Genomic DNA, 12,222 nt, shown 5'->3' on the forward strand with positions numbered 1-12,222 from the left:
AACGGTGTTGATATCTAACTTCAACTAATCCACGAAATTTAGCGACACATCCACCATCGTTTTCAGTGAGTTATTATCTCACAACAGGTGGGATAGTGGACTGACCAAATGTGAGTGATTGTCACGCAAATTAAGTAAGGTTGAAATAGTATACCGCTCGATAACAACCCAATGGTTCTAAATGCTTAACAGCATGTCATGAAACTTGAAGATTTTAAGAGTTTTGTGAGTGTCCACTATCGATTAGTTCCATAATATGTTCAACCAACTCGACCGTAGTACATAACTCGCTAAATACGATCAATCAATGATGATTACCACCATCAGAACAAAATACTCGAGATGAAATCATTCTATATGATTGATGGTTTGATTCAATACTATATATCTATGGTACAATATAGAATTCTCATCACCAAGTATTTCACCAAGTGTCTTTTGTAAAGAAAAAGACAAAGTGGAAGGAACTGATACCTGCATGCATACACACATACATACATACATACATACATACATACATACATATAAAACTTAAGATTCGGAACTTATACAAATCTTTTGAATAGAATACGAGTTGTTGACTAGATCAGCGGTAACACGGTGTTCATCACAGTGTATATTTGTTAGATAATGTATCTAGATGTGTTTATACTTTTGCTTATATGCATGAATTCTAATGTATATATGCTTCGTTTTACCATGACGTTTGAAATGTAAAGTTATAGCTTCAAATTCGTCAGTGAACATCAACTATCGAATATAAGTTAATCATGCTGACCAACGCCAAATAAAATGGGATACATGTCCTGATTGTCACGCTTTGTCTATTCCATACAAACAAATAATTTACGGTTATACATAAACCTTATAAGCATCTGTTCATACTTAAATAAATTAGGGGAGATTGTGTGGAGATTGTATTATTTCTAACAGTTGAATTCACGAATCGATCTAAACCAGACCACATGTGAAAACCTGAAAGCACTAGGTGACCGTTTCTACCTAGTATAAAACTTCTCAGAAGTTCAGGATTCGAATCATGCATGCCGAATCATGGATACGCACTTTTGAAAAGTCCCATACTCCAGTACTTTTAATTTTTCAATGATGATCTAGCTTATATAGACTGATGAATTTATTTGTCAAGAAAAAAATTAACGATTTTTCGATTGAGATCATGAATTGATCGATGTTAGATCACCACTGAAAACCTACAAGTACTGGTCGGCCCTATCGTCCTGTTTTGAACTCCTCAGCAGTGCGCATCCATAATTCCGCTCATGGAATTCGAACCCAGGGCCTTAAGTCTCACACGCGAACGATTAACCTCTAGACCACTGAGTTGGCATCCGACAGCGGAAATGTTTAACTTCAACCAATCCACGAAATTGTACGATCATCTTTATTGTAGTGAAGTAGATACCTGTCTCTACTCTACACCGATTAGTTCGAGACTGAAGGCTCTGTGTTCGAATCATGCGAACTCAATCGTGTATACGTACTGCTGAGGAGTCTCACAATAGAATTAAGCGTCTATTCAATGCTTCTAGGTTTTCAAATGTTGTCAGTCAGTTCATGATCTTAATCAAAAACTTAATCATCTCTACAACCCTATAATGATAATGATTTTTCACAAGATTTTGTTTCCTTTTTTTTCAGGTAAATCAAGTATCAAAAAGTAATAGAATTTACGATCAAATTATTTTACACTTACAAAAACCAAAAAAAATGTGGATTATTTTAATCTTGTTAACAATCAATATTATACCTCAAAATATTGATTTTCTCTATGGTAACAATCAGGATATCGAACAATCCAAATGGAGTATTAATAAACAACAACAACAACAACGACAAATTCGTAACATTCATAATCTTTCTAATTATGTCATATTAAAGAATCAAAATATCGATTTGTTCAATTTCATTCAAAGAATTAAACGATCCAAATCAAACGATGTAAAAGATCTTCATTCAATGGAGAATAATAAAGATTTGAATAATTCGAATAAGAATGATAAGAATGATCATTCTGAAGATGATAATCATAAGAATAATGATCCTATTCCAAATGTTATAGATAATAATGAACATTTAATCAATTCTAATAGTAAACTGTCTAGTTCATCTAATTATCATCCATTAAGTTCTAATCAATTATTACATAATTCAATGGATCATGAAAAAGTACTTAGACCGGAGAAATGTATCCCAATTGAAATACCATTATGTAAAAATATTGGTTATAATTTAACTTATTTACCAAATGCATTTAATCATGAAACACAAGAAGAAGCTGGTTTAGAAGTATGTTTTATATATTTTCTATCATTAAAATTATTTTATTGTTTAATAATGACATATGTTCAATAGTTGAGATCATGATTTAATTAAAGATAGACTCGCCAGCAGTGCGCATCCACGATCCCGTCCCTCACGAAACTCAAACCCGAAATCTACCAATCTCGCTCCAGGCGCTTAATTAACTAGACCACTGAACCGGCATCCAACGGTGTTAATGTTTAACTTCAACCAATCCACGAAGTTGCGCCACCGTATACCATTGTCGCACACGAAACTGATAGGTCCTGGGTTCGAATCCCGCGAGGGGTGGGATCGTGGATGCACACTGTTGAGCAGTCCCATACTAGGACGAAATGGCCGTCCAGTGTTTCCAGGTTTTCCATGGTTTTCCATGAATTGAACCAGTGAAATTTCTTAAATTTCCACAAAACCCCTTCTGAAGATAGACTATCATAGAAAACCTGGAAGCATTGGATGATTGTTTTGTCCTAATCAAAGGAATTCTCAACAGTGCACATTTATGATCATGCCTTGTAAGATTTAAACTCCAGGATCTATTGACCTTTTTATTTGATACAGTTTTATATGTTGTAAATGTAAGAGCTAGTGAAATCATTGGATTCCTAAAACTGAAATAACTGAAATAGACTGTGAATCTGTGACTTATTGGTTGAATATAGAAATCAAGGTATCATTAAGTGGTCACTCTATCACATGTGATTTGATTGACTTTAAAAGAAGAGAAAACACGACAAATTCTGAAGGTGGATAATGTTGAACTGATATCTCTGTGTTAGAAGAAGCAAGAGAGTTTAAGATTTTTATGCCAAGGTTATAAATCATAGTGTGATATGAATATTACTTAAATAAACCTCAATGCAGTAATGTTTAATCTTAATCCCTTCTGAAGTTTGATTAAGAAATCGGGTGGATCATTTAAAAGTGAGAACCAGGAAGTGATTTTATTGATCTGGATAAAATTTAGTAGGTTTAGAACTGTTGTGACACGCGTATTGAAGCATTTGACCTTGGTGTTGGTTGACAGTTGTTTTAAGTTCCAGATGTTGTTCATTTGTAGATATGCTACTCTTGTTTTACCGATCTTCGCCTTCATATCTGCATCAGATCCCTCGTGTTCATCAATGATGCTACCCAGATATGTAAAAGTTTTTACATCTAAATATTCTCTATCAAGTGTGATAAACCTAAGGTTAATTTTATAGATTTTTAAAACCAGAAATGAAACAATAAAGAGAAGATTGTGATTGATATAGTTACTATGTCAGTATCTGGTCGATCACATGTTCCTTATAAAAACATATCAAGTAAGGCTGCTCTTATATAACATAAACGTTTGCCATTATTTTGTTATAAAAATAAACAAAATCAAATGAATCAGTAAGAGTAGATAATAAACATTCAATGGCCTCTATTGTCAAACACATAGTTGAAACAAAAAAAAATAAGATTTATCTTAACTTGGTTTTTGTAATGTTGAGTAGAAAGTTTTCAAAGGTGTATAGTAAGCTTTATTGAAGTATTGGTCATACGAAAATTCAAACCCCTTTTTATGTATTCACAAAACAGTTTGTTCTCACTTTAAGCCTACTTACTTACTTATGCCTGTTACTCCTTATGGAGGAGAATAGGCCTCTCACCAGTACTCTCCATCCAACTCTGTCTTGAGCGATCCTTTCCAGCTCTTTCCCATTGTTATTCATCCTTTTCATATCTGCTTCTATTTCCCGACGTAACGTTTTCTTTGGTCGGGAAACTCCGCCTGTAGCTCTTCTAGGGTTACTTCTGGTTCCAAGCCCGGGTAAAGGAGGGGGTTAGGCATGGGGTTAGCGATCCCATCCCGTAGAAAACTAACTCGCTAAAAAAACACTAACCAGAAAAATTAATTCACTTTAAACCTACATTAGTAATATTGTTTCATTATCCAGCATGATGAGTTTCACATCATTTTCCTTATTATCTTTGTTGCCTCCTACCTTCTATTTGTTTAGTGGACCTTTTAATTTATCGTACATAGATGTTCTTAACAAGTATATGTGTGTTTAGATAGTTCGAAATGTTGTGCGATGACACATCACTCAGTGCTGATAATCTACGTCTCCTTATTACACTATCTAAAACTATTCTATCTATTTATCACACTGAAGGCAGTAACAGACTTTATGACATGTGTATTACTGTCCAGTCCTTTCTGGTTTACAATGGTCATCTAACTGGTTACATGTCCATGATGGAAACTGTTCTCAGATTATATGTTTTAGTACTCATGATACTAGTGAGAAAAAGTATGTACTTAACCTTTGATTATCTACTCATTCTTTATCGATAGCTTAGATTGGTTTCTTTTCACTTCAAAGTCAAGAAAGTTAAGTATTGTGATATTAAGTAAGATGAACGAATTAAAAAGAAAACGGTTTACGATTGTGGTTGGAGTTAGTCAACAGAAAACTCTGGAACTAGGTTTCGTGCTTCTTTGCACTCGTCAGCAAGGTGTACCTGTAATCGTGAGGAAATTGATTCTCCAGGCCACTAGTCTAGGTGACTCGACATTGCGTTCACTATGTTGAGATAAGATGGTGGTTGGACGTAGTCAACAGGAAATCCTGAACCTAAATGGCTCAGTGGCAACTTCTCTAACTGTAAATCTGGGTGATATGGGGTCAAATCCGGTAGGGAGTATCAGTCCCCTCAAGATTACAGGTACACCTTACTGACGAGTGCCAAATAGCACGAAACCTAGTTCCAGGGTTTTCTGTTGACTACCTCCGACTACCATCTTATCTCAACATAGTGAACGTAATGCCGAGACACTTAAACTGGTAGCCATATTGCAACTTGGTCAATAAGATTCGATCTGAACTAAGAAGAACCTGATATACATAACATTGATCATCACCCAGTGATCAATCAATTGTAAAGAAAACGGTTTCTTATTTGTTTTCAACTTGAAGATTACAGTAATAATATGTAATCTATTAACTGATGAATTATTGATGGTCAGAAAATCTTTGTTTGGATATTATTCTTCATTAGGTTTCAGGTTCAATCTTCTTTAGCTCTATAGGATAATCTTAAACTTACTAGGAACAAAAAAAAACGAATACCCAGTATTCCACCGTATTTGTCTTGGGAATAAAAGAACAGTTGACTATGTGTAAAATTCATTCCATTTAGTTACGATGGTAAAATAACATTTCAAATTTTCCGTCAGATAATCAATATTAGTCACATGATAGTGGAATCACCACAGAAATTAGTCATATATATATATATATATATACATATGTACGTATATACACGATAGGTTGATAGCTGTCACAAGAGATTAATATCAACGTTAGCCTAAAATCTCAACAGGAAATGAAAAAACAAACACTGATAGACAACAACACTACACATTTTCTCTCTATCCCTTTAATAGTGATGGCTAGAATAGTCTTATTAGTAGTATTGTTAGTAGTACTAGTAGTAGTAGTAGTACACTAGGTGAAAAAGTAAAGTTTCAAAAAAGAAAAGTAAAACAAGCTTCGTTTATTGACTGAACAAAAAATGTCATCAATGAATGACACAATGATAGAAAGCTTATTATATATTACTGACCTAATAGTGACCTGGAAATATATCGATTAAGAGTAATAATAATACTAATAATTGTCTTTAAAGCATGCTTTTTTGATGGTGATATTTAAATCTATGGAAATCCGTCGTAGTTACTTACTTACTTACTTACTTACTTACTTACTTACTTACTTACGCCTGTCACTCCTCATGGAGAAGCATAGGCCGTCCAGCAGTGCTCGCCATTCACCCTATCCTGAGCAATTCTCTCCAGTTGTTATTCATCCTTTTCATATCTGCTTCTATTTCCCGATGTAATGTGTTCTTTGGCATTCCTCTTAACAGCTTCCCTTACAATTCCAAGTCAGGGTTTGTCTCGTGATGCAGCTTGGCGATTTGCGTAATGTATGTCCTATCAATTTCCATTGTCTTTTCCTAATTTCTTCTTCAGATGGAATCTGGTTTGTTCTCTTCCACTGAAGGCTGTTGCTGATGGTATCCGGCCAATGGATGTTGAGTATCTTGCGTAGACAACTACTTATAAATACTTGTACCTTCTTGATGGTGGTTGTTGTAGTTCTACAAGTTTCAGCTCCATACATTAGTACTGTCTTGACGTTCGTATTGAAGATTGTTACTTTGATATTGGTTGAGAAACAGTTGTTTTGAGTTCCATATATTCTTCAATTGTAGGAATGCTGTCCTTGCTTTGCCAATCCTCGCCTTTATGTCTGCATCTGAACCTCCTTGTTTATCGATTATGCTTCCCATGTATGTGAAAGATTCTACATCTTCCAGAGTTTCGCCATCAAGAGTGATTGGATTTCTGTTTTCCGAGTTGTATTTGAGGACCTTGGTTTTCCCCTTGTGTATGTTGAGGCCCACTGATGCAGAGACTGAAGCTACACTGGTTGTCATTATCTGCATTTGTTCATGTGTATGCGATAAAACCATAAAAGATGTGGAATGGAAGCGGATTTCCTATTCCTCGGATGATATTAGTTCTTTTCAAAGAATTTCCTAGAAAAATTTAATAGTGAATAAGGATAGGCCACAATCAGTAAATATTTATATTGAGATAGTGAAGAAGATTTGTAACTGAAGCGGATGATTTTGATGGAGCTTGACTATCATAACAAAATCATCGGACTCGATCCCGTGTTACCCAGCTTCACAGTTAGAGATGTTACCACGGAGTTATTCAGGTCGAGGATTTCCAGTTGGTCGTCACGACTAAACCATCTAGCTCAGAGAACAAAACTCCATCAAAATATGTATATTGAATTAAAATTGTTATATATACACTATATAGTGAATAAATATATGTTTTTTTAGGGATACAATAGTAAGAAGTAGCAAAATGGAGTTCTAGTGAGGAATCGTGATTATTGGAGTCAAGTCATGTCTAGTGTGAGATATGTATCGCTTAAATTATAATGGAAAATGGTTGCGCGATACTATGAATTGACTGAAGTCAGGAATGTAAATCTTTGGATACTTAGTGGTTTGAATGTCAAAACACTCTCCATGAAACCTTTAACTCATAGGTTTAATCCCTGGTAAAATAGCATATGGTCACTGATTGGAAATACCATACTAAGATAAAAAGTTTTCAAAAGCTCCTTAGTTTCCGATGGTTATTTAATTTACACCAACCAGTGATGGAACATAAAAGACTTAACAATCTACACAGATCCCTATTCATAATTGATAGATGTAAGCGGATGGAGTCAGTATTATATTTTGTGTAGTAACGGAGAGTTCGGGAATTTGGAGAGATGTGTTTTTTATAAAGCATTTCCCAATGCTTTCTGAGAGTTTTGTGGTTCTCACTCAGCAAGTTTGACAGAGTAATTAAGAACCATATAAAGTTTCATTATTGTCTAAGAGTTATTGTAATGCAAAACATTTCGACGTAAGGCAATGTTGTTCAGCAGAAAAAGATTTTCTCCCTAAACGACTTTTAGATCTTTGTTTATTCAATGAGCACAAATCATTCGTAAAAGTTTTTATAAGCAGAGAGTCCAGTTTGACACGCATTTTGTCCTATTTGGAACTCGTTATGACTGGTTGTTGTGTTTTATGGTTTAATAATTCTTCATTTGTACCAGTCTTGTTATTCTTACTTCGTGTCATCTTCAGTCTTCAGTAATAAGGATAGTATTTTTGTGAACTTGTGTTAATCCTGACAGATTGCCTTTCAGTGAAGGTTCAACTTCTTCTTGAAAATATTCACTGATGAGACAGATACTACTTGTTTGGATAAGGCATTGTGGGAATTGCAATGGTTTCTTGTTTACAAGTATAAGTAATAAGCAACTCTGACATAACAATCAGTGATAACAATCAATCCCATAACAAATTAACGACCAGATATAACAATCATAGATTGGTAAAACTTTATATAATTTCCTAATTAACTCCTGCTTGTATTGAAAATATCCTTCAAATAGAAGAACTGGTACTTATTCCGTAAATTTCTCATTTCAATAATCTCATTTATTTGTGTACATACTGCCAGTAAAATAATTAGTCTGATGAAAAACAGTGAAATTAATGATGGTAGTGTAGAGGATGTGATCTCAAGTGGGGATAACCCAATGTATTTGCATACAAAATCACAGAAACCCTTGGTAAAATCTGTGAACCATACAGTAAATGAGTCATTTGCAAAATGTCAATCAATTGTGATAGAGTTTTGTTCTCTGGAGCTTTCATCTTTCTTCTGAACGACATCATCAGTACAAACTTCAGGTAGAAGTCACAGGTTTCAAACTTGAGTATTCCTTCGTTTCCACATCAACTATTCCTCTGTTTTTGTTCTGTTTCGTTTGATCCTCCTAACCTTCTACCTCCAGGCGATTCACTTTTGATTGATGATATATACTACTTATTTCTGTCAATATGAGTAGCATACAAGATAGTAGTTTGTAGAGTTTTTCAACAATAAAAAAACACACATGAAGTATCAATTAAGAACTGTGAATAGGATTTGTCAAATCCTAATCCCTGTTAGCTGACAACAAAATGATTGATGATTACACTAATTATCTGATCAGTTACATAAAATGATATTATTTATATTTAGTAATAATTGGAGAGAAAATATAACATCGGTCCGACAGTTGAGCTAATGAATAAACATACTAATACAGTTATATACATAATAACAGAATGCATACTTATTAAGATAGATGGGTGTTTAGCTGCTTGTTGCATTTTAATATGTAAAATAATACAATAGAATAGACTGAGAAGAATGAATACTTTCTGGGTAATAGTCGGAGATAACCGGAAACATAATGGTTATTATGTCTTGTTGCTGCATGTACACATATAGAACATCTATGATACTTGACTGAAATTTTTCTCTCATTTAATAAAAAGAAGAAAAATTTTTTCTCTGTTAAGGTAAAGTATTTCCGTTTTAAGCAAAGGTGGATAGTAGCTAACAGTGGGATCCGGTTTGACGCGCGTTTCGTCTTGCTTGGGACTCGTCAGCTGGATTTACTTGCATCTCAGATTTGATGTTCACTTTAGGACTTGAACCCAGTGCCGTTTACTTCAAACGCCATCATGTTATTTACTTAGCTACTGAGTCCTGATAGACACTTGCTTGTGCAATCGTGGTGAAGTTAAATTCATTTTGTATTTATTGTCTGTTCATCATTTTGATTTGATTGAACAAGTTGACGACATGTGAGATAGTCTCAGTTAATAATTTGAGCTGCGATTGACCAGTCTCTTTTGGGCATATGTACATACTGTACGGGTTAACTTAATGTTGTGATTATTTCATAGGGATTATAAGCACTGATAGATAGTATCTGGCAGTGGAATCCAAGACATGAGTTTCATTCTATTTAGAACTCACCAGCTAGATGTACCTAAATTTCAGATAGGAAGAAACACTTTTTCAGGATTGTACTGCTAACCAACAATCATCTCCGTTTAAAAATGTCCTAGTTATTCTTTGAATTGATTTTTGAGGTAATAAAGAAAGCCTCCAAATGCCCTAGTACGACCGACAGAAGGGAGAGCCAGCTCTCCCTCTCGAAATGCTCTCACATAACCAAGTGCATACGAACACTGACAGGGAAGTCCTAATCATTGCCTTCTCAAGGCCGAGGTGTTGTTTACGAAATTGAGAGAATGAAAACCAAATGTCCGGCGCTTTAACTGGATTAGTGGATACAGAGAATCCACCAAGGGGAAATGGAAAACCTTGATTCCAAACCAATAGTACACATGGACTCCAGTATCCTAAGGAAACGAATGGCGTGTGAACCAATTATTGGTCACTGGCTACCATGAGACTGAATCTCTTGACGTTGCTCCTCTGCCTTGTGAATTAAAACTTTAGGTTAAAGGCTCCGGGTGTGGCCCCTTGATGAAACCGCCTGTTTTGATTTAGACACCCGAAAAGTGTCCCAGTCAGTCTAGTGATTATCACCCCATTTTTTAACATTCCAATTAGGTGATAATAACTAGTTGCAATCAAATCAAGTTATAATTGTCAACTAAATGACCTATATCTAATTGTTAAATGGTTTATTACATCAGTCAGTCAGTCAGTTACAACGTAGGACCAAGCATATACCTGCATCGGTCCAAGTTGCCATACCTCATTAGCACAACAAGATGAACACCGAATTCATGGAAGTAGTTAACTCAATAGTGATAATATATAAAAGAAATATTTTATGTAAGGATATAATACAAAAAAGAAAGAATTGGTTCGTAGGCAGAAAGATACGAAGCGATTTTAATCTCTTCGTTTAAGGGAAGATAGAGAATGTATACACCTACGCCATTGTGATCAATTCTGAGCCATGTCACCCACAATCTCCAACCATTGGTTACGATAATCACGTGGACCCCAATCAAGTAGTCTGCATCTACTAACATGGCTCAAACCAGAGTTTAGTAACTTCATGGACTGATGCCATGTTTCGGTTTGACCACCCCTCACTTTCTTCCAACCATCTCCAACATTGATCAGTATTGTATGTCGTGGTAATCGGTGTTCAGGCATACGTAACACGTGCTCCAACCATGTCAATCGATGAAAATTCACACTGTCATATATATACATATAATCGAAATCATTTCTATTATAGATTTGGATTTTCAATTTCATTTCTATGATCTATTCAATTCAATATTTATTTCTATCGTTTTAAGAGTTAATCAGATAAATAATTAGATTAGTCTAGTTAAGAATAAATAGATTGACGGGGGGGGTGAAGTTCAATCCACTTAACTAACTAACTAACTAGCTCACCAACTAATATTACGTCAAGTGGAATCATTCAATTTTAAGTAACCGGGTAGAAATGCAATTTTTTTGTTTTTTTTGTCACTATGTAATATGTAAGTTGAAGTGTTAGAGGGAGAGTAAAAAAGCTTTACTATTAGTCTTATTCAACATCTTCAGTTCTACTCGTTGTATTCATCCATATCCTTATTTATAAATCAAGTTAAAGGCAATTGAATGTTATGTTTATATGTAATAAATGTTAAATAGTGTACGTTTACTAATGTAGTTTTAACAATAGGGAAAGTATTGTTATGATTATTATCATTACTAGTGGTAGTAGTAGTAGTAGTAGTAGTAGTAGTAGTAGTAGTAGTAGTAGTAATAGTAATAGTAGTATTAGTAGTAATATCAGTAGTATTGATGGTAAAAACGGAAATACTTAAATTCTAATTCAATTTAATCTTAAAGTAAGTTGATTGACAACTGTAATAGATGAAGTATTACTATCATAAATCATTAGTCTTATTATTTCTGTTGTTGCATTTTTCCTTTTTTACTTCTTCTGTGAACAAAAGGTTTCATTAACAAATGTTATTCAATACTAATCATAATAAGAATAAATGTATAATACATTTGTAGTAATATAGTGAATGAAGACTTGGATGCAGCGATTGCAATGTAACAATTTGGATGACTCTTCTGGTCTTTCATACTGTACGAGCGTTCCATGTATTTAAATAAGTGGTTGCTCTGGTTATCCGAAGGGGCATCAGTCTCGTGATTTCCGAAGGAACTCGGTTTTCACCGTGAGGCCTCATGACCCTTCTAAATAAAGACCTAACTCCCAGGGCAGAGTTTAAATGGTTTGAATAATTTTTTCTGGTCAGCGTTTTTTTAGCGAGTTAGTTTTCCACGGGATGTGGTCGCTAACCGCATGCCCAACCGTCATCCTTTATCCAGGCTTGGTACCGGCAGTAGCTCTGGATGGGCTCCAGGCGGAGTTGAAGACTTGGATAGAGATAAATAGTTTATTGGTTAGTGTAAAACTCGACAGTACTTTTGTAAAACTATGAAAATCATAC

At 34.7% G+C, this 12,222-nt stretch overlaps 1 protein-coding gene across 1 annotated transcript in view; it reads left to right on the forward strand.

Annotated features, from left to right (window-relative positions):
* Positions 1-1,728: 1,728 nt before the first annotated feature.
* Positions 1,729-12,222, forward strand: part of FZD5_3 (Frizzled-5) — a gene marked incomplete at both ends in the record, with an annotated part of 34,966 nt that continues 24,472 nt past the window's right edge. Inside the window, one exon of the mRNA XM_051218608.1 lies at positions 1,729-2,307. Within this exon, the coding sequence (XP_051075558.1) occupies positions 1,729-2,307 (579 nt within the window). The remainder of the gene's footprint in view (positions 2,308-12,222) is intronic.

This window comes from Schistosoma haematobium, chromosome 1, assembly GCF_000699445.3.
Source record: "Schistosoma haematobium chromosome 1, whole genome shotgun sequence".
In the NCBI taxonomy this organism is placed as follows: domain Eukaryota; kingdom Metazoa; phylum Platyhelminthes; class Trematoda; order Strigeidida; family Schistosomatidae; genus Schistosoma; species Schistosoma haematobium.